The sequence below is a fragment of the Salmo trutta genome, chromosome 3 (assembly GCF_901001165.1).
Source record: "Salmo trutta chromosome 3, fSalTru1.1, whole genome shotgun sequence".
Taxonomy (NCBI): Eukaryota; Metazoa; Chordata; class Actinopteri; order Salmoniformes; family Salmonidae; genus Salmo; species Salmo trutta.
Genome location: NC_042959.1, coordinates 37,598,589 through 37,621,243, shown reverse-complemented (window position 1 = coordinate 37,621,243; position 22,655 = coordinate 37,598,589). Strand labels below are relative to the sequence as shown.

General features: G+C 43.7%; 1 protein-coding gene across 2 annotated transcripts in view; it reads right to left on the bottom strand.

Moving 5' to 3' along the window:
- The window catches only part of slit3 (slit homolog 3 (Drosophila)), a 199,660-nt gene extending 177,216 nt beyond the window's left edge, over window positions 1-22,444 (bottom strand). For both annotated transcript variants that reach the window (XM_029733602.1, XM_029733608.1), the window contains exons 1-4: window positions 21,663-22,444; window positions 5,332-5,403; window positions 2,892-2,963; window positions 666-737 (exon numbers count right to left, since the gene is read on the bottom strand). In XM_029733602.1, the coding sequence (XP_029589462.1) occupies window positions 666-737; window positions 2,892-2,963; window positions 5,332-5,403; window positions 21,663-21,853 (407 nt within the window). In that variant the 5' untranslated portion in view covers window positions 21,854-22,444. The remainder of the gene's footprint in view (window positions 1-665; window positions 738-2,891; window positions 2,964-5,331; window positions 5,404-21,662) is intronic.
- Between the last annotated feature and the right edge of the window lie 211 nt (window positions 22,445-22,655).

Genomic DNA, 22,655 nt, shown 5'->3' with positions numbered 1-22,655 from the left:
TTAACGTATTATTTGGCAGTAACAATCTCTCTGTTTTCCTAATGGGAACATTTCACAGTAGAACAAAAAAGAAAATACGCTAAACCCAAGTTAATAGAGCCCCAACGCTGCTCCTGTGTCACATATTCTTCCACTTGTTGAGAGAGCCCCAAAGTAAACACTAGTAAAGTTCAGGGCCGGGTTGTCGGTTCCACCCAGGGCGAGCCTGAGTACGCGTTTCTCTGAGGACCGGCTCTAGTCCTCCCTGACAGCAAGGCTAACGGCTGCGGTGTGACCAGGCCATGCATTCAAAGAGCTCGGCGAAATGGATATTCGGGAATAAACATTTTGCAGTTACCCCCTCCGGTCCCAGGAAAACATTCCCCCTAGCACACCTTCACCTCATGGACAGGAGTACAGAGCCGGGCTGTGTCACCTTACACCTAGCAGGGATCCGCAACCCAAATAAAAGCCCAACATCTGGGGGGGGGGGGGATTACAGAATAATAACACGGTGACTGTCCCTGCACTGACCGCAAACCTCCTCTCCTCTTCAAACTGTATGGGAAGCAAAATATTTGGGCGGAAACCCCCATCCAAGACAATGATTGAAATTAAAACAGTGGGGGAGTTGACTTTGTTTCCCAGCGATCAGATATCAAAAGAGAAGTAGCGTTGTGACTTACAGGCGGCCAAGCTTGGGTGTGGACTGGAACAGCAGCTCTGGGAGAACCTGCAGCTTGTTCCGGTTCAAACGCCTGGAGAGAGATAGAGGGAGAGAGAGGGAGAGAGAAAGAAAGAGAGCGAGAGAGGGGGAGAGGAGAGAGAGAGAGCATCAGGGAAGGGCGAAAGCGTCAGTGTGGTAAAAAAAAACTCTGTTTGATGAGGCATTCAGACATTTAACTATGTCAAATGAATAGAGTACAGTTTGGGCTGTGTTTGTGTGTAGCGTACTGTGAGAGAGACACAGAGAACAGACTTAGGGAACATTTGAGGGCTGAAACATACAGCAACATCAAGTAGCATCGTGTTGTGGTACAGCAAGGAACAGAGATTGATGAGAAGGCCGGTGAAATGTAAAACGACACACAGACGCTCCAATCAATCAATCAGATTAAAACCTCCGAAGTGGGATGACCCTTTGTTCGCGGAACAGGAAGACTGGGATAAGCCAATGGCAGCGCCCCGGGTCAAGAGTTCACAGATGGGCTAACGCTTATGCAAAAGTTGCCTAAGCGGGTGACTTCCTATGAAGATGGGAATTGGTTATCAGGCTCTGAAGTCATCTGAAGCCTTTAAAGGCCATTATCACTGTGATGAGCCTCCACAGGCTAACATGGGGGGGGGGGGGGGGGGTTCAGGATGCTAGGCCTTATCATGGCACCAAAGCCTTTCTCTGAGACAGGGGGTCACAGGGCACAGCTGAGGTATGTGGAGGAAGATGGGGGAGGTTCTCAGGATGTCATGAAAGAAGCCCTCAGAGCCTGATCACACTCCCTCTGTCTCCCTCTGTCCTCATCCATCCCTGGCCTGCACAGCCGGATGGAGAGAGTAAAGGCTTACCTAACACCTAGCCAGCTAGCATATCTCCTTTCCACGATATTACGCCACAAATCATAATAGCTCAAAGCAAAGGCATCAATCTCTGACCTGACCTCAATGAGGAACACAACATTAGGGAGCAGATCAACTGTCACATACGTTGTCTAGCCTGGAATACACCTATAAAACACATTTGATGTACCACTTGACAGTACTGACTTTGATCCAATCGAAGTAAATCAGATCTGTTTTGATACTTTCTCCACTGATTCCTTAGCTCCATTTCAGCAAAGGTCAACTCCCTCACCCCATTACTTTACTCTACTGACATACATTTCCCTCAGAGAGAGAGAGAGACAACATGACTGGAGATATGTTCCCATGGCCCTGTCTACGATCTCTGTCAGTGCGATCCCTGTACACCGCGGTACTAACGCTCACCAGTCCCAGAGCCAGGGTCATAAAGCGAGAGGTCTATGTGTACACGGCGCGCCCGTGCCATACAAACAGCACCCTGACCGTCCAAGTCACACATGGGCTCCAGTCAACAGGGCAGGAGTGTCAGTGCGTAGTCTGCGGACATAGGACCCTTCACTCAGACCCTGGTTCCTTCCCAGCCGTATCCAGACCCAACCAGGGTCAGAAGGGGATGACGGGGGCAGGAATGCCGGAATACTGCAAAATTCCAGAGCGGTGTGAAAAGCGGATGGGCCGGCAGAATAACATCCAGGCAGAGTGAGTTCCTGGCAGGATAGGAAGAGACTGTGACAGAAAGGGGACTTGGCTGGGAGATCTGGGAGATGGTCTGAACCAGGTACTGACGCACATTCGACCGGCGGATTTGGACCATCGTCATGGCTGGAAAGCCTGGCATGGATGGGTTTGGTTTAGCTGGCTCACCAGTCTGTGGTGAGCCAGCTACTTCCAGACCGAAACAAACCCAATGACACAGACAAGGTCAGTAAGCCAAATGTCTAGGCCATTCATGAACTTGGACATCAGAAGCAGTTCCCTCCGTGTTGTTTTGACCGAGTGGTCAGTTTCACGTCAGAGTGTTAATGTTCACACTCAGGAGTGATGTGGAGGTATGCTTCACCCGTGTCAAGGAGCAGGTGAGAGAGTCACCCACCTTGACTTTTAAATGTAGGTAATCCATATCATCCGTACCTAAATATGCCTTTTTGAGTGCTTCTGAGAGTGCATATATGGTATGTGACACACGCACGCAACGCACACAGACACACACGCTTAAGCACACAGAAACAGTGTAAATACACAAACGTGGTATTAGGGGTGAAAAGTTTCTAGAGGGTGTCAGTCTGCTGCAGTGGCTGCTGGGTTGGGAAGTGAGGTCGTCTAGGGATACTTACAGTCTCTCTAGCTGTTTGAGGTCCTGGAACGCCCCCCTCTCAATCACTGTGATCTGGTTGTCCTCTAGGTGCCTGACAGAAAAGAGGGAGACAACATTATAAACCATGGGTTAAAAGCAACATGGGGTAAAGCTACAGAACTCCTTTTACAAGCAAGACCATGTACTCCTTTTCAAAGCAACACCGTGTACTCCTTTTAGAAACAAGACCATGTACTCCTTTTAGAAACAACACCGTGTACTCCTTTTAGAAACAAGACCATGTACTCCTTTTCAAAGCAACACTGTGTACTCCCTTAGAAACAAGACCATGTACTATAACTACAGGGTTATGCTTTGAGGTCTAAATGGGTATTCCTTACTTTAGCCCGTCGAGTGTCTACCCTCTGCTCTGGGAACATCATGTCATGTTTCAGGATCCCTAAGGTTTTCCAGATGCCTTACAAAGGCAGAACATCTCCATCTCCATGGATATGCTGTTTATATTTGTGTCTGTGGATATTAAGGCCAATTTGGAGTGACATACATGAGAAGCGCATGAATCACAGAGTGACTGATACTCATGGCGGCTTGATACAACCAGGGCCATAAGTAGAAAGTGGAAACGCGAGACAGAAAACATTCTACGCTTCTCATGTGGAATTCCGGGTCTTTTGGCAGGAGGCTCTTGGTTATAAATTGTCTTTTAAGCAAATGTTTATACATGTGACTGCTTTACGGCTATTAATACATGTTTTTGTCATATCCGTTTGTCAGGGGGAGATGACACAGTTGGCCTCATCATAGAGAACTATTCAGAGGCAATTTGTGAAGAATACCGCAGGTTTCCAGACTAACCCATCGGCGTAGTCAAAAGCCAACAGCTCTAATACCCGTGGATTGGTCTCAGATGGAGCTAGTTAGGCAAAGACCAAAATGTTGAGCCCAAAATAATTGCCTTATTTGGTTGATAAAAGACGAATCCTATACCTTGGATGATGATCTGATATATAAATCCGGTTCCCACAAACGAGGGATCAAACTCTCGCTGGTTTATTTATCGACATTTAAGTAAATATTCTCTGAACCCACCAGATGGGGTTCAGATGGGGTTGTGTGTATCGTGTAGTATAATAGTATTGTTTTCATATAGTTTATGTGTTCCATTATCCATATGGGACATAGGCCAGCACCTACACTATCGTGAGGGGCAAACCAGCAGTTGAAAAAGACACCATCAACAGGACCTACAGTAATGTGCTTATCAGCCCAAAACGAAGAGACCAAGGGAAACCCTTAAATGTATGTGTGTGGGTGTGTGTGTGTACTCAGATGTCGTTCCCAAGACCTCTACATCCACATGGTTTGGAGTAGGGAAATGTCACTGGCTGACTGCTGTTAATCATGAGCCACATAAAAACAGGCAGCTGACCCGGCTGACGGTACTGCAGGACAGACCCTGCTTATTACCACTCCTTGGGCGCTTTCGTTTGCCGGTTATATTTGTCTCCACGCCATCCTTCCGCAGGCCCTTGTTCAGGAGGTAAACAGCACCAAGACGTCGTTTAGATTACAGTCATTAGCTCAGCACCGCGGTCACACGTGCTCAAGCTCTCTCTTCGGCAGAGAGGGGAGGAAGGAGCCTGTCGAGTCAATCGGTGCAACTCCGAACAGACGAGTGTGAAATACTTTCCTTTGTGTATCATCATTGTGATAGCTGTGAGGGGAGTTGGAGTGAGGTTATACCGCGGTTGGATTTTACCGCATGTCGTTAGCCAGGTAAAAACGTACGAATGCTATGCTTTTTAGCCTTGTAAATATTGTGCAATGATGACATTTTGCTTCCATGATTACACATTTCCATTTGCTTGGTTATCTCCAATGACTCGGAATCGTGGGATTTTAGACAGCTACTTATAGGTTAAACATAAACATAGTAAATTCAAAATGACTTACTTAATCACTATAACTTTCCTAATGACTCTAACCAATGTTTTTCCCTTAATGACACAAATGCATTAAACAAGGCAACCTGGGTAAGTCCAAATTTAGTTAGGATTTTTATGCAGTGAGACAATTGAGACATGGATTTTTTTAAACCTTGAGACAATTGAGACATGGATTTTTAAACCTTGAGACAATTGAGACGTGGATCGAGCGTCATTCAGACGGTGAATGGGCAAGACAAAAGATTTGAAGTGCCTTTGAACGGGGGCATGGTAATAGGTTTTTCACCCTCAACAGTTTCCCGTGTGTATCAATAATGGTCCACCACCTAAAGGACATCCAGCCAACTTGACACAACTGTGGGATGCATTAGAGTCAACATTGGGGGGGAGGGGGGGTGCAACTCAATATTAGGAAGTTGTCATTCATGTTCTGTACACTCAGTGTATATCAACGTTATATCAAATTTGGTCTTATTATCAGGCTTATTTGTGAAGGACGGAGAGAATGCTTACAGAACTCGCAGGTTCTTGATGCCAGAAAAGTCAACTTTAGTGATCCTGGTGATGTTATTCCTGTCCAAATCCCTGAAAGGAGAGAGAGAGAGAGAGAGAGAGAGAGAGAGAGAGAGAGTTAGAACGATAATCACACATCATCATAATCAGGGTCAGTCTATCAATTCTCTATCCACGCTGGTGAACGTGGGATGGTAATGCAGAGGTTCCCTGGCCGCAGCCCAAGCAGCACACTGCTCTGCTCTGTGGAGATGATGGCCGGGCACGGTGGCTGGGAGGCGGTGTGCTGGGTGTTGCCCCTGAGATGTGGAGAAGAGCCCCTTCTCTTCAGTCTCTCTCTGCCTTGTGGCCCCTACCTAAGACACTGGGGGGCCAAATCCTTTCATCTCACAGACGTTGTACCTGACTACCTTACTGGGCAAAGAGGAGTCATCCAGGACTCTCTGAGTGGCCCCATACTCTGCTCATATCTCAAACACACCGGGGCCTGCAGGTAAGATGCTAGAGTGCTCGCCTGTGTGTGTGTGTGTGTGTATGTGTGTGTGTGTGTGTGTGTGTGTGTGTGTGTGTGTGTGTGTGTGTGTGTGTGTGTGTGTGTGTGTGTGTGTGTGTGTGTGTGTGTGCGCGCGTGCGTGTTTGCTCCACATACCTTTGCGTGAGGATCATAGGTCTGCCTGTAACTATGTCAGTGTGTATTGTATACAGTCCATACTGACAGCATGAATGTAGGACAAGACTGGAGAATGACAAAGTCCTCGAACAAATATACATTGATGTTACTTCTGATTTGATACATTTTTCTCTCTGGAGCCAAAAGCTTATCTTGCTTGCTCTGATCTTGCTCTGATTTAACTACTTCTCAGAATGTACGCCACAAAGGAAGAATTAGGGAAGAAAAAACACACACGTTAAATACACACACACCCTGACACACATTCTTGCATGAGCACATGTAAGCACACACAGACACAGACACACACACACACACACACTCTCACACGCACATGCTAGGACTGGAAATGGCCAGGAACCTCGATATCAATACGATATTATCACGATACTTAGGTGCCGATACAATATGTATTGCGATTCTCACGATTCTATATGTATTGCAAATTCATACTGCGATTTTATTGTGATTTGATGTTCCAAACGTATTGCTCAGTATATGTCTACTGCAGAGAGACAAGAGAGAGCGTGAGGAAATTAGTTTTGATCAGTCAGGGAAAGATGTTGGCTCACTACTTAAAAAGAAGATGGAGAATAAGCTATACGATTAAAAAGTGTTTTGCCGCAGGTACACCTGACTAGCGCTAGGTAACGCTACCTACAGTACCATTTAAAACATTTTCTAAATCAATACTTGGAGTCAAATATCGATATAATATTTTCCAAAAAGAATATTGCGATATGTAACTGTATCGATCTTCTTCCCCATCGCTAACACGCACACGCGCGCCAACACACACACACACACACACACACACACACACACACACACACACACACACACACACACACACACACACACACACACACACACACACACACACACACACACACACACACACACGGTTCTCCTGACGTGGGGCTCAGTGTATGTTTCTCATAATATACATAAACATTTATAAATCTGATTTAAAGGCATATTGGATTTCAAAAGGCTTCCCCAGCTCTGAACATAAAGAGCTCTAATGGGAGCCATATTGTGGCCTTAGAGAGGACAGGGGCCTGACTGCTGGTGAAGTCACCCTCCCATTCCTCACTCTTACCCTCTCTCTGCTCTTCTCTCTGACCCTCTCTCTGCTCTTCTCTCTCACCCTCTCTCTGCTCTTCTCTCTCACCCTCTCTCTGCTCTTCTCTCTGACCCTCTCTCTGATCTTCTCTCTTACCCTCTCTCTGCTCTTCTCTCTGACCATCTCTCTGCTCTCTCTGCTCTTCTCTCACCCTCTCTCTGCTCTTCTCTCTCACCCTCTCTCTGCTCTCTCTGCTCTTCTCTCTCACCCTCTCTCTGCTCTCTCTCTGCTCTTCACTCTCACCTTCTCTGCTCACTCTCTGCTCTTCTCTCTCACCCTCTCTCTGCTCTTCTCTCTCACCCTCTCTCTGCTCTCCTCTCTCACCCTCTCCCTGCTCTTCTCTCTGCTCGTCACTCTCCCCCTCTCTGCTCTCTCTCTCACCCTCTCTCTGTTCCATCTCTCACTCTCGCTGCTTTTTCTATCGCTCTCTTGTCCCTTACTCTCACCCTTTCAACTTCTCACTCTGACCCTCAACTCTCTGTCCCTCACTCACCCTCTCTCTCTCTCTCCCTGCCTCTCAGTCCCACATAACACTATCTCGCTCCCCTTCTCTAACCCAGCTTTCTTCCTCCCTCACTCTACAATCTCTCCTCTCTTATCTCTATCCTTCACTGTTCCCAGTAACTGTTACAGTGTGGAAAACATGTTTCACCAGGGAATATAATCAGGCATCGCTACTCAAAGAAGTCAATTAAACCAGCTTTTAGAACGCTCCTTTAAGTGATCAGGTAGGGGTCAGCAATCGACAAGCGGCTTTTGTGCACCCTGCTGCCCATTGTATTTTTTCATTTGTGTGAGGGATAAGGTGGCAATCCAAACAGCAGGTGTTCAGGGCCTCACAATGCCCACCCCCAGGCCACCCCACCCACTCAAGGCCTTTAAACCACTGAACCAACTAGTCTGGCACAGAAGCTGACAGAGGGTTTTACTTTACCTCGGGCGAAATCACTTACAAGAGCGCTTTATTGATACATCGACCGACCGGACAAGAAAATACATTTATTTTGGCCCAGGAACATTATGTTGCACAAATTACATACCGGGTGACATGTAACGAAAAGGCCCCCAAAGCCCCTTTAAATCCATGGGAGAAGATTTTTTATAAAAACACATAAACGATCTCTCTTTTCTCCGTCTAACATTTTGCTTCACAATGTGTTTCCTGCTGTAATCTCCTGTTATTTTCCTTGAAGCCGAAGTCGTCTGGTCTTCCACAGCAGATAGGTATGCTCCATTTCCTTCTCAAAGCCTCTAAACCATGTTTGGAATCTTAATTGAGTTACTCCTCTAGTGCTCAGAACTACACTATATATACAAAAGTATGTGGACACCCCTTCAAATTAGTGGATTTGGCTGTTTCAGCCCGACCCGTTGCTGAAAGGTATATAAAATTGAACACACAGACATGTAATCTCCATAGACACTGGCAGTAGAATGGCCTTACTGAAGAGCTCAGTGACTTTCAACATAGAATCGTCATACAGTAGGATGTCACCTTTCCAACAAGTCAGTTCATCAAATTTCTGCCCTGCTAAAGCTGCCCCGGTCAACAGTAAGTGCTGTTATTGTGAAGTGGAAACGTCTAGGAGCAACAACAGCTCAGCCATGAAGTGGTAGGCTACACAAGATCACAGAACTAAATCGCTGAATGTTGAAACGCATAGCACTGGGGTGGGCAACTCCAGTCCTCGGGGGCCTGATTGGTGTCACACTTTTTCTCCATCCCTAACAAACACAGCTGATTAATCAAATTGCATTCTAAACTGAAGATCATGATTAGGCGATTATTGGAGTCAGGCGTGTTAGCTGGGGCTGGAGCAAAACTGTGACACCAATCAGGCCCTCGAGGACTGGAATTGCCTACTCCTGCTAGTGGGTAAAAATAATCTGTCCTTGGTTGCAACACTAACTACTGAGTTCAAAACTGCCTCTGGAAGCAACGTCAGCACAAGAACTGTTAAGTCGGGAGCTTTATGAAATGGGTTTCAATGGCCGAGCAGCCGCACACAAGCCTAAGATCACCATGCGCAATGCCAAGTGTCGGCTAGAGTGGTGGAAAACTCGCCGCCATTGGACTCTGGAGCAGTGGAAACACGTTCTCTGGAGTGATGAAACATGCTTCAACATCTGGCTGATTGACAAATCTGGGTTTGGCAGATACCAGGAGAACGCTAGCTGCCCAAGTGCATAGTGTCAACTGTAAAGTTTGGTGGAGGAGGAAAAATTGGGCTGTTTTTAGTGGTTCGGGCTAAGCCCCTTAGTTCAAGTGAAAGAAATCTTAACGCTACAACATACAATGACATTCTAGACAATTCTGTGCTTCCAACTTGAGGCAACAGTTTGGGGAAGCCCGTTCCTGTTTCAGCATGACAATGCCCCCGTGCACAAAGCGAGGTCCATACACAAATGGTTTGTTGAGATCGGTGTGGAAGAACTTGACTGGCCTGCGTAGAGGCCAGACCTTAAGCCTATTGAACACCTTTGGGATGAATAGGAACGCCAACTGCGAGCCAGGCTAATCGCCCAACATCAGTGCTCAACCTCACTAATGCTCTTGTGACTGAATGGAAGCAAGTCCCCGCAGTAATGTTCCAACATCTAGTGGAAAGGTCGTTGTCCTGTTGGAAGGTGAACCGCAGGTTTTTCCTCAAGAATCTCTCTGTACTTTGCTCCGTTCATCTTGCCACCACCATGCTTCACCATAGCGAATCTTCTTTCTCATGGTCTGAGAGTCCTTTAGGTGCCTTTTGGCAAACTCCAAGCGGGCGGTCATGTGCCTTTTACTGAAGAGTGGCTTCCGTTTGGCCACTCTACAATAAAGACCTGATTGGTGGAGTGCTGCAGAGATGGTTGTCTTTCTGGAAGGTTCTCCCATGTCCACAGAGGAATTCTGGAGCTCTCTCAGAGTGACCATTGAGTTCTTGGTCACCTCCCTGACCAATGCCCTTCTCCCCCGATTGCTCAGATTGGCCGGGCGGCCAACTCTAGGAAGAGTCTTGGTGGTTCCAAACTTCTTCCATTTAAGAATGATGGAGGCCATTGTGTTTTTGCGGACCTTCAATGCTACAGACATGTTTTGGTACCCTTCCCCAGATCTGTGCCTAGACACAATCCTGTCTCGGATCTCTATGGAAAATTCCTTCGACCTCATGGCATGGTTTTTGCTCTGACATGTATTATCAACTATGGGACCTTATATAGACAGGTGTGTGCCTTTCCAAATCATGTCCAATCAATATAATTTACCACAGGGTGGCTCTAATCAAGTTGTAGAAACATCACAAGTATGATCAATGGAAACAGGATGCACCTGAGCTCAATTTTGAGTCTCTTGCAAACGGTTTGAATACTTATGAAAATAAGGTATTTCTGTTTTTGATTTTTTATACATTTGCAAAAAATATAAAAACCTGTTTTTGCTTTGTCATTATGTGGTATTGTGTGTAGATTGATTAGAAAAAAATATGTATTTAATACATTTTTGAATAAGGCTGTAACTTAACAAAATGTGGAAAAAGTGAAGGGGTCTGAATATTTTCCGAATGCAATGTGTGTCCGTATGTAAGCCTTTTCATTTGATAGAACATTATAATGTATTTCATTTACATTGTATTAGGACGAATGTGGACAGAACTGATGAGAACATTCTTTCCTCAAGCCCTTACATGACCATATTACACCGAACAGTTGACAAGTAATTGGAGATCTGCAATTAACATAGCAGACATTTTAAAGTTATCATGTTCTCATTGGAATGTTCACTGATTTATGTAACTACACAGATCTGCACAGGCCATTGAATGATGGCTACCATCACAAATATTTCCAGATCACTCACAAACTACAAGACATTTGAGACTTTACTGCAGCTGATGCAATGATTTTCTAAGGCTCTTATCGGGATATTGGTGGTTTCCAGGGTGGAACGTGGCCCATTGCTCCCTCCTTCCCTCCCTACCGCAGTCCTCCCTTTTTTTCCAGCACATTCAAGCTCTTCCCTCTTCCCAGTCCTGTGTGTTTTCCTGTTGGAAAGCCACTTCATTTCCACTTGTGACAGATCAAATAGGGAGGTTTGTAACCCAATCACGAGTCTGAGGAATCAAATATTCTCTTTCTGCCTTTCTTTGATCTCCTCCACAAGGGTCTGGATGCAACACATACAGTGCCTTGCAAAAGTATTCACCCCTTGACGTTTTTCTTATTTTGTTGCATTACAACGTGTAATTTAAATCAATTTTTATTTGGATTTCAGGTAATGGACATACACAAAATAGTCCAAATTGGTGAAGTGAAATGAAAAAAATTACTTGTTTCATAAAAATAAAAATAAATGTAAAACTGAAAATTGGTGGGTTCATATGGATTCACCCCCTTTGCTATGAAGCCCCTAAATAAGATCTGGTGCAACCAATTACCTTCAGAAGTTACATAATTAGTTAAAAACAGTCCACCTGTGTGCAATCTAAGTGCCACATGATCTGTCACATGATCTCAGTAGATATACACCTGTTCTGAAAGGCCCCAGAGTCTGCAACACCACTAAGCAATGGGCACCACCAAGCAATCGGCACCATGAAGACCAAGAAGCTCTCCAAACAGGTCAGGGACAAAGTTGTGGAGATGTACAGATCAGGGTTGGGCTATAAAAAAATATCTGAAACTTTGAACATCCCACGGAGCACCATTCAATCCATTATTAAAAAATTGAAAGAATATGGTACCACAACAAATATGGCAAGATAGGGCTACCCACCAAAATTCACGGACCAGGCAAGGAGGGCATTAATCAGAGAGGCAACAAAGAGAACAAAGATAACCCTGAAGGAGCTGCAAAGCTCCACAGCGGAGATTGTAGTTTCTGTCCATAGGACCACTTTAAGCCGTACAATCCACAGAGCTGGGCTTTAGGGAAGAGAGGCCAGAAAAAAGCCATTGCTTAAAGAAAAAAATAAGCAAACACGTTTGGTGTTCGCCAAAGGGCATGTGAGAGACTCCCCAAACATATGGAAGAAGGTACTCTGGTCAGATGAGACTAAAATGTAGCTTTTTGGCCATCAAGGAAAACACTATGTCTGGCGCAAATCCAACACCTTTCATCAGTGAAGCATGGTGGTGGTAGCATCATGCTGTGGGGATGTTTTTCATCAGCAGGGACTGGGAAACTGGTCAGAATTGAAGGAATGATGGATGGAGCTAAATACAGGGAAATTCTTGAGGGAAACCTGTTTCAGTCTTCCAGAGATTTGAGACTGGGACGGAGGTTCACCTTCCAGCAGGACAATGACACTAAGCATACTGCTAAAGCAACACTCGAGTGGTTTAAGGGGAAACATTTAAATGTTTTGGAATGGCCTAAAAAAAGCCCAGACGTCAATCCAATTGAGAATCTGTGGTATGACTTAAAAATTGCTGTACACCAGTGGAACCCATCCAACTTGAAGGAGCTGTAGCAGTTTTGCCTTGAAGAATGGGCAAAAATCCCAGTGGCTAGATGTGCCAAGCTTATAGAGACATACCCCAAGAGACTTGTAGCTGTAATTGCTGCAAAAGGTGGCTCTACAAAGTATTGACTTTGGGGGTTGAATAGCTATGCACGCTCAAGTTTTCAGTTTTTTGTCTTATTTCTTGTTTCTTTCACAATAAAAAATATTTTGCATCTTCAAAGTGGTAGGCCTGTTGTGTAAATCAAATGATACAACCCCCCCCAAAATCTATTTTAATTCCAGAATGTAAGGCAACAAAATAGGAAAAATACCAAAGGGGGTGAATACTTTCGCAAGCCACTGTACACGCATGCACATACCACTGGACACCAATGTTACTGCATTCCTAGGGTGACAAATCAACCCTGACATCTCTGTGGAGAGTGCCCCTTCAAAACACATTATCATTGACACCCACATAACATGCAGGGTGACCACATTTAAAATACCAAAATGATGTGACAAAGGGATGATATTTGCGGGACATTCACAGTACATTCATATTTTGGGGGGGCTGTCCTCTCCAAGTTTAGCTGGAATTTAGACCAAAAGGATTTTACAAATGTGATTGGTTGACGATATGACATTGGCCTGCGTGCTAAAATGCGGGACTATTCCACATAATCCGGGACATGTGGTCACCTTAATAACGTGTACATAGGCATAGTTCATCTGACCAACACTCTCAATGCATTCATTGAGGAGTCACACACACAAAAAGACAGGAAAGGAGATATACAGTGAGCTCTAAAAGTATAGGTACTGTAAAAAAAAGTTTTGTTTTGGCTCTGTACTCTAGCACTATGGATTTAAAATTATACAATGACTATGAGGTTAAAGTCAGCTTTCATTTGAGGATATTTCCATCCATATTGGGTGAACCGTTTCAAAATTACAGGACTTTTTGTACCTAGTCCCCACCCATTTTAGAATATGTTTCTAAACACTTTCACATTAATGTGGATGCTATCATGATTACGGATAGTACTGAATGAATCGTGAATAAGGATGAGTGAGAAAGATTGATGCACAAATATCATACCCCCAAGACACCATTACAATAGGGGATATGTGGTGGTTTGATATTTGTGCTTCTGTAACTTTCTCACTCATCATTACTCACGATTTATTCAGGACTATCCGTAATCATGATAGCATCCACATTAATGAATGTCGAAGTGTTTAGAAATATATTATATTCTTATTTACAATAAAAGGGACTCCAAAATGCATTATTTACAATTTCTATTAGGCACAACACAACCAAAACAAACAACAAATGCATCCAACAAGTTTGTAGAGTCACAAGCTTGATGTAATCATTGCGTGCTAGGAATACGGGACCAAACACTAAACTTTTAATAAACAAGTTAATTTGTCTTAAAATGGGGGGGACTATGTACAAAAAGAGCTGTAACTTCTAAACGGTTCCCCCGATATGGATGAAAATACCCTCAAATTAAAGCAGACGGTATGAACTTTAACCTCATTGTATCATTTCATATCCAAAGTGCTGGAGTACAGAGCCAGCTTACATCACATATGCCACATCACATTTCAGATGAAGAACTGCTCTGTATTTACAAAAATAACAGACACCACTTCATCACTGACCTGACGATGACTCAGCCATGGAATGATAACGCTATTCGCTCGATGAACAAAGATGACCAAAGAAGATGACAGCAACACTCTGTGCCATTTTCCATTGTTTATGAGGCAGCGTTAGCGGGATAGGTTACATTACACTGGGACTTTTGTTTTCTAAATATTTTCTTTACCGCACTGTCTGGATGAGTTCCCAGCTGAAGGACACCCACTTCAGACTATGCACAGCCGACAAAAATTATTTATATTTTTTTCTCATTGTCACTGTTTACTTTCACAATCGTTTATTTTCAAGGCCTGACAGGCAGGCAGGCAGCTCGATCATCCCAGCATACCTGAGTCAGTGTTTGCAGTTTGTACAGTACATGACTCCTTAGATTACATCTGTACGGCGGACTTCAGAGGTGACAGGGGCACTTTTAACGCTTCTGTGTGAAACTCGATCTGACAGACGCCGGAGCAGCCCAGGGCTTGAGGTGCAGGAGACACACAGCATATGTAAACCAAGGAAGATGGAAGAAGCCAAGGAGGAAGAGAAGAAAGCAGCCAACACACAAACAGAGGAAAAGAATGAGGTGCACTGCCAGAGATTTAAACAAGCGGGGACAGTGATAAAACACACAAATAAATCACAAGATTCTCTCGTGAACACTGTCAAAGTAAGGAGTAAGGCGAGCAGTTTAACCAGACCCCCAGCGCTCCAGTATAGTGCTATGGAGAGGGTTGTTCAAACACCATTAAACAGAAACTTCAGATGTCACTGCCTGGACATCCTGCCTCTCTTTGGGAACCTTACCCCCAGATCTAGACGCCACATACAGTCACATTCTGATCAACTCACAGCACAGCACAGAGAGCATGCAGTGATTCCTGGCTCCATACATTGTTTACTGGGTTGCTAGCTGCAACGTAGTGTTTGGGGCCCTTGCGCAGCTTACATCACAGTGACAAAGACACCGAAACATGCAGAGAGTTATCCATATTTCTTAGATTGGGATAAACACTGTTTCACATGCAGCTAAGTTTAGCGAGAGCTGAGAATATAAATGATGGTCTGATGGGACAAAGCAAATGGCCTTGATGTGTTGCTTTGGTGACAGAACCCCAACAACAAAAGACGGGCCTTGTTAACCTAAAATGGCCCCAGGCTCACAGACTCTTACAGACTATCAAATCCAGTCTTGCATTAAAGCATGACACACACTTGGACGAGTTATGGACTTCTGTGTCCCTACATTTTGGGCCTACCTCTTCAAGGACATCATTCGTGACTTGGACCACTTTCTCAACAATCTGCAACAGAAAGTTTGCTCCTTCTCTCTGCCAGCTCTGGCCTTTTAAGTGCTGGCTAAAATAAAGCATCTCCAAATATTTTCCATGCCGGGTGATTTTTTTATAAGGTGGACGGCTGATATTTCCCAGTAGGCTAACGCTAGCTGAGCCTGCTGGCAGTGCCAGCTGCTGGCTGTCTGGCAACTTCAACTCATTATCAGACAGTTCAACTGGTCAACTAATACCTTAGACACACCAGTAGGATTGTCAAACGCTTGCCTCCCGACAGTACTCAGCACCTGAACAGAGAGTCTGCAGTCAATCTTTTTTGTGTTTAAACAGCAAAGACCTCGAAGTCGTCAGCCACCCAGCCTTGTTAAAATACTCCAGACCAGAAGGTGGCAATGCATGTCCGTGTGTGTTGCTTTATGATCTAGTCAATCTTAGCTAGCTAGCTGCAGTAATGTTGCTATTGTTGTAGAAAGCCCTTGTTGATACTAGCCAGATGGCCACTTCTAGATAACTACCAAGCAAGATGACAAAGAAACAGTTTAATTCACTCTCCATAATCGCATACAGCCCATAGATACATATTTAGCTAGCTTGCTAACGTTACCTAAATTGTTAGCATGATTCGCTAGCTAGCTGTTGTGCTAGCTAGGTAAAGTAAAGAGACAGATAGAACAATGAGCCATATGTTTCACTGGATTGTGAATCTGATGAATCCAGTTGGCATTTCCACTCACCTCCAATTTTATTTTACTGCTTGCCTGAGTTACTTGATGTGGAATAGAGTTCCATACAGTCAAGGCTCTATGTAGCGCTGTGCGCCTCCCACAGTCTGTTCTGGACTTGAGGACTGTGAATAGACCTCTGGTGGCATGTCTTGTAGGGTATGCATGGGTGTCTGACAGTGGTGGAAAAAGTACCCACTTGTCATACTTGAGTAAAAGTATAGATACCTTAATAGAAAGTTACAGAGTAAAATACTACTTGAGTAAAAGTCTAAAAGTATTTGGTTCTAAATATACTTAATTATCAAAAGTAAAAGTATAAATATTTTCAAATTCCTAATATTAAGCAAAGCAGACGGCACCATTTAATTGTTTTTTTTAATTTATGGATAGCCAGGGGCACACTCCAACACTCAGACATAATTTACAAACGATGTATTTGTGTTTAGTGAGTCCGCCAGATCAGAGGCAGTAGGGATGACCACGTATTCTCTTGATAAGTGCGTGAATTGGACCACTTTCCTGTCCTGCTAAGCATTTAAAGTTTAACAAGTACTTTTGGGTGTCAAGGAAAATGTAGGGAGTAAAAAGTACATTATTTTCTTTAGGAATGTAGTGAAATAAAAGTAAAAGTTGTCAAAAATATAAAAAGTAAAGAAAAGTACAATACCCCAAAAAACGACTTAAGTAGTAGGACGAAACGGCCTACAGGGAGGAGGTGAGGGCCCTCGGAGTGTGGTCTCAGGAAAATAACCTCACACTCAACGTCAACAGAACAAAGGAGATGACCGTGGACTTCAAGAAACAGCAGAGGGAGCACCCCCCTATCCACATCGACGGGACAGTATTGGAGAAGGTGGAAAGCTTTAAGTTCCTCGGCGTACACATCACGGACAAACTGAAATGGTCCACCCACACAGACAGCGTAGTGAAGAAGGCGCAACAGCACCTCTTCAACCTCAGGAGGCTGAAGAAATTTGGCTTGTCACCAAAAACACTCACAAACTTTTACAGATGCACAATCGAGAGCATCCTGTCGGGTTGTATCACCGCCTGGTACAGCAACTGCTCCGCCCACAACTGTAAGGCTCTCCAGAGGGTAGTAAGGTCTGCACAATGCATCACCGGGGCAATCTACCTTCCCTCCAGGACACCTACACCACCCGATGTCACAGGAAGGCCAAAAAGATCATCAAGGACAACAACCACCCGAGCCACTGCCTGTTCACCCTGCTATCATCCAGAAGGCGAGGTCAGTACAGGTGCATCAAAGCTGGGACTGAGAGACTGAAAAACAGCTTCTATCTCAAGGCCATCAGACTGTTAAATAGCCATCACTAACATTGAGTGGCTGCTGCCAACATACTGACTCAATCTCTAGCCATTTTAAAATGTTTAAATTGGATGTCATAAATGTATCACTAGTCACTTAAACAATGCCACTTTATATAATGTTAACATACCCTACATTACTCATATGTATATACTTTACTCTATACCATCTACTGCATCTTACCTATGCCACACGGCCATCGCTCATCCATATATTTATATGTACATATTCTTATTCATCCTTTTACACTTGTGTGTATAAGGTAGTTGTTGTGAATTTGTTAGATTACTTGTTAGATATTACTGCACGGTCGGAACTAGAAGCACAAGCATTTCACATTAACATCTGCTAACTATATGTATGTGACCAATACAATTTGATTTGATTTAAGTAGTACTTTAAAGTATTTCTACTTAAGTACTTTATGCCACTGGTGTCTGAGGGGGGTGCTAGTAACTTAAACAGAAAGCTTGGTGCATTAAACATGCTAATAATTCTCAGAAATACAAGTAGTGATGAAGTCAATCTCTCCTCTACTTTGAGCCAGGAGAGATTGACATATTATTAATGTTAGCTCTCCGTGTACATTTAAGGGCCAGTCGTGCTGCCCTGTTCTGGGCCAATTGTAATTTTCCTAAGTCCCTCTTTGTGGCATCTGACCACACGACTGGACAATAGTCCAGTTGCGACAAAACTAGGGCCTGTAGGACCTGCCTTGTTGATAGTGCTGTTAAGAAGGCAGAGCAGCGCTTTATTATGGACAGACCTCTCCCCATCTTAGCTACTGTTGTATCAATATTTTTTTACCATGACAGTTTACAATCCAGGGTTACTCCAAGCAATTAAGTCTCGTCAACTTGCTGAATTTCCACATTATTCATTACAAGATTTAGTTGAGGTTTAGGGTTTACTGAATGGTTTGTCCCAAATACAATGCGTATAGTTTTGGAAATATTTAAGACTAACTTATTTCTTTCCACTCGTTCCGAAACTGACTGCAGCTCTTTGTTAAGTGTTGCAGTGGTTTCACTTGCTGTGGTAGCTGACGTGTATAGTGTCCTATCTTGGGTTAGTCTTTGGTAAAGACACTGCATTTACTCTGGGCAGCCAGCTACAGACAGCTGCTTCATGGAAACAAATCCATTGTGATTTTATTGTAATGTTACTAGCTACAGTTGTCAAAAAGCTAGCTTGGTAAATCATTTAGTGTCGTGTGCATTGTGCTGCGCTTACCACTTTCACACGAAATGTGTGCGATTGCCTTGGTCAGTTAGCAAGCTAACGTTAGCTAGCTAACTAACTAACTAATAAGCTAGTGCACATCAAACCTAACAAACAAAAAAGTATTCTTCAAGCACAAAACTCCTTAGCTAGATGTAAAATATGTAAAGAAATGTATTATGCATCTTTATTGTTTTAGCAAGAACAATTATGATGAAAAGGGTGGATTACACTGGGAAAAGTGCCTTCATTTTTCCTTTTTGTTGTCCCTCCTGTCGGCTCCCCCACGTAGAGGTTCATGCCCTCTGATTGGCGCAAAGTCAAGTTTTCAGCCACTGCCGTGCATTGTGATTCTACAAGCAGAAACGGCATTTTCGTCTGTACCAGGTCGGTACACAGCAGGTACATCTTTTGTTATAACAAAAGAAGGAACGGCCTCCTACGGTGATAAGTACCTATCGGCAGTCTGTGTGTTTCATGCTTAAGACACCAACTCTAGAAGATTCACCCACTGAATGCATGTCCTATAAAGTCCCACTGCAAGACAAACTCAAGTTAAGCTTAAGTGCGTTCACCACCTAGGCAATGGATTTGGGATGTAGAGGCATCTAGTAACTTTGTAATGTAGGCTACAAATGGTCTAGGATCATTTCATCCTCCCTTTGAGGTGTTGATTAGCAGTGTAATTGGGATGATGGATGGTTTAAGTGATGGTAACCACATACACATCATTCTAAGCTGACAAGCCTCCCATTCTCCCACCCTGAGTGGTTGTGGACTGTGGGTGCGGCCGGGCTGTAGTTCATCCATCATGGTCCCAGCACCAGCATCAACAGCTTGATAAGAGCCAGGGGCAGCATACAGTACATACTCAACAAGCACACCAGCAGCCTACACAGTTCCACATTGTTCGCAAAGTGTGAAGTCGGTGGAAAGCTGGGGAACTGTGAAAAACTCCACTGTAGAGATGATGGCATTCTTTACAAAAAATATGAATGAGAGAAAAAGAGCAAGTGAGAGTGTGTGTGTGTGTTTGCTTGCCAAGGAGAATGAGTGAAAAGAAAGAAAGAGGTGTGAGTAATAGAGTAATAGCACAATTTCAAAGAATAAAATAGCTGTTAAAAATCATATTATTTTATTTATGTGAAGGAAGCAGTGTTATTGGAGGAAGCAGTATTCCAACAGTGAAGTCATAGTACCCATTGCCCAGCATGGGGCAAGGGCTCAGTCATTAGAGCTAAATCCACACTCCAGGGTGTTCTGGGAAACCAAGCAGGGTGTGAATTGCACCCCAGAGTAGAGGCGCCTGTTCCACCTTGGCCACCATCGTTAAGCCCTCACAATCCTTCTGCTCAAACAAGATGCAAATGAGATAGATCTCAAGTGGTCCTGAGTAATGACAGAACAAAATTGATTGGGCTTCTACTTTGGTATTCTATAGGAGCTAGGCCGGCATTCCCCTTTGGAAAGCAGGAATGTTCAACAGACAGGTTTCCTCCTTTTATTACGTTAACACTCAAACATCCTTCCTCAAAACAACTGTGAACAAAATATGAACACGTCTCATTGCTGCCTCCTATCCGCAACTGCAGTCAAACGTCCCACAGAACTTGACCAGCAACTAAATAAAGAAAATATAAACAATTTTTCCTAAAAGGGGACCCCCACCAATCCCACTTAGTATTATAATTTATTTTCTCAGTGTAAAATGTCTTGGGATTGCTCTCTCAAATTCAACAGGTCTTACGGGGTCAACTAGCCTCTGGCTAATGCGAACACTGTTTGCTTTCATACCACTTCCAAGCAAAAATGATTGTGTTTTGTTGTTTCAGTGCCTCACATGTTTTGTATCCCCCAGGTCCCTAAGCTGCTTAGTTATGCTAGATAATAGTTCCCATCTCCTAGAATCACCAGAGGTGAAAAGACTGCATTTTCAGGGATTTCGGGACCCACTACTCCATAGGGTTGCTATTTCATGCTGTCCTCAGGTTAATTTGGCTGAGGCTGACTGGACAGGAAAGAAAGCAAAGGCTTTAGGGTAGGCTATAGCCACAGATCAGACCTGAACTGCTGGCACTCCCTAAAAGTGTCATTGCACATGACACACTTCATAAAATGACAAACCTAGGCACATATTTTTATTTTGACACTCCTTTGTTGCACAAGATGCTTTAATTTATGAGTCAAGCTGTTACTCTTACTTTCTACCCTGTTATAATCAAGTAATAAGGGTGTATTATCAACAACTGATATGAGATATTTCCCTTTCCTATTTATATGAGGTAAAAGTATTCATCCACAGGTATGGGTGTTTGAGGGGATAAGGGCACCTCATTATCTCCAGTATGCCCTTCAATTCCTTCAGTCTTCATTAAGCCACGTCTGGTCTAATTTGTTCCCAATGTTACTAACTTTGACATTTAAACGCCTACCTGTGCCTGGTTACTCATACAGGTTCCATACAGGCTCTGTTGAAATAAATAAAACGAAATGAACACAATGGCAACCGCCCTAATTAACAACATGTTTCATTGTTGTCTCTATTTTAAGGTTGACATTACAAAACGATTTATATACTCATCTAAAGACTAGCTAAATATTTCAATCCGAAGACTCGTCAACATTTTGAGTGAAATCGATGTCTCGCGCTCTCAAGATCATACAGCTTCAGCCGAGCGGGGCACGCGGGCAAGGCAGGTGCCAGATGTGGCGCATCTTCATAGCTGTATCTATCACTGTTTGAAACCACAATCAACAGGCTCTGCATCTGACTACTGCATCTGAACCACTCATACACTAACCACTCACTCATAACCACCTAGGCTCTGAAAATAGAAATGGACACAAGAGCAGTGGAATGATGAAAGCTTTTCGGGTTACTTACAAGCGCTCAGCGTTCCTAGGTATTCCTTTAGGCACGGTCCTGAAGCCTTGACCCTGGCAATCCACATGAGATCCAGAGCAACTGCATTTGTGAGGACATCCATTCACCGCGGCAGAGCACAGCAATCCGCACATCAGAACCCATATCCCCCAGTGATACGCCGTCCACTTCTCCTGCACAGTCGGTAGCATGGTATCCACGATGGCAAACAAAAACAAGTCTTTAAAACTAAAAAACTAAAATAAACACTGAAAACACTGAATAAAAAAATATATAAAAGGAGGAATCCCCAAAAAGTAGATTCGACTTTCGTATTACAAGCAATAATAACTAGTTGCAGCTCAATTAAAGGCTAAAAGGTCCAGAAGCTAAGAATATGTGTAGATCAAATCAGCTTCTCAAAGTTGAGTAACTTCCCAAAGAAAATCGATGCGGAGTTGGGCTCATTCAAAGTCCCACTCGTGTTCTGCTGTTTCCTCACCATTGATACAAAACTCGAAATATTAGAGAATGAAAAATCCTTTCTAATCCAATTTCAAGACACTCTTCACCCGGATTCGTGTGTAATTTTACCTAAACAAATCTTAATCGGAACGTCTCCAAATCCTTAATTAAAAAAGTCAAATTGACAAAAAATAAGTACATAAAGTAACGTTTCAGATGTGATAACAATGTCTCAGTTCTTGCGGGAACAGCAGCTAGAAAGTATCACACAGTCCCATTCCAATTGATGCCTTTTCGAAACAAGAACTCGTAATCACAAAACTTCAGCAGAGCGCATGTAGGCTGGAGTCTGCGAGAAAACTCATACCTGTTTCCAACCCCCAAATTCTCCACTTCAGATTCCTACTGGTTCGCACTGCGCTGATGTCACTAAAAGCAGAAAATAAGTTATTCGTCAAACTTTGTTTTAATGGCCCTCATCTGCTCTTTACATTCAGTAAGTTAAATAATAAAGAAAAGTACATGGAATTTTTGGAATAAGTTACACGC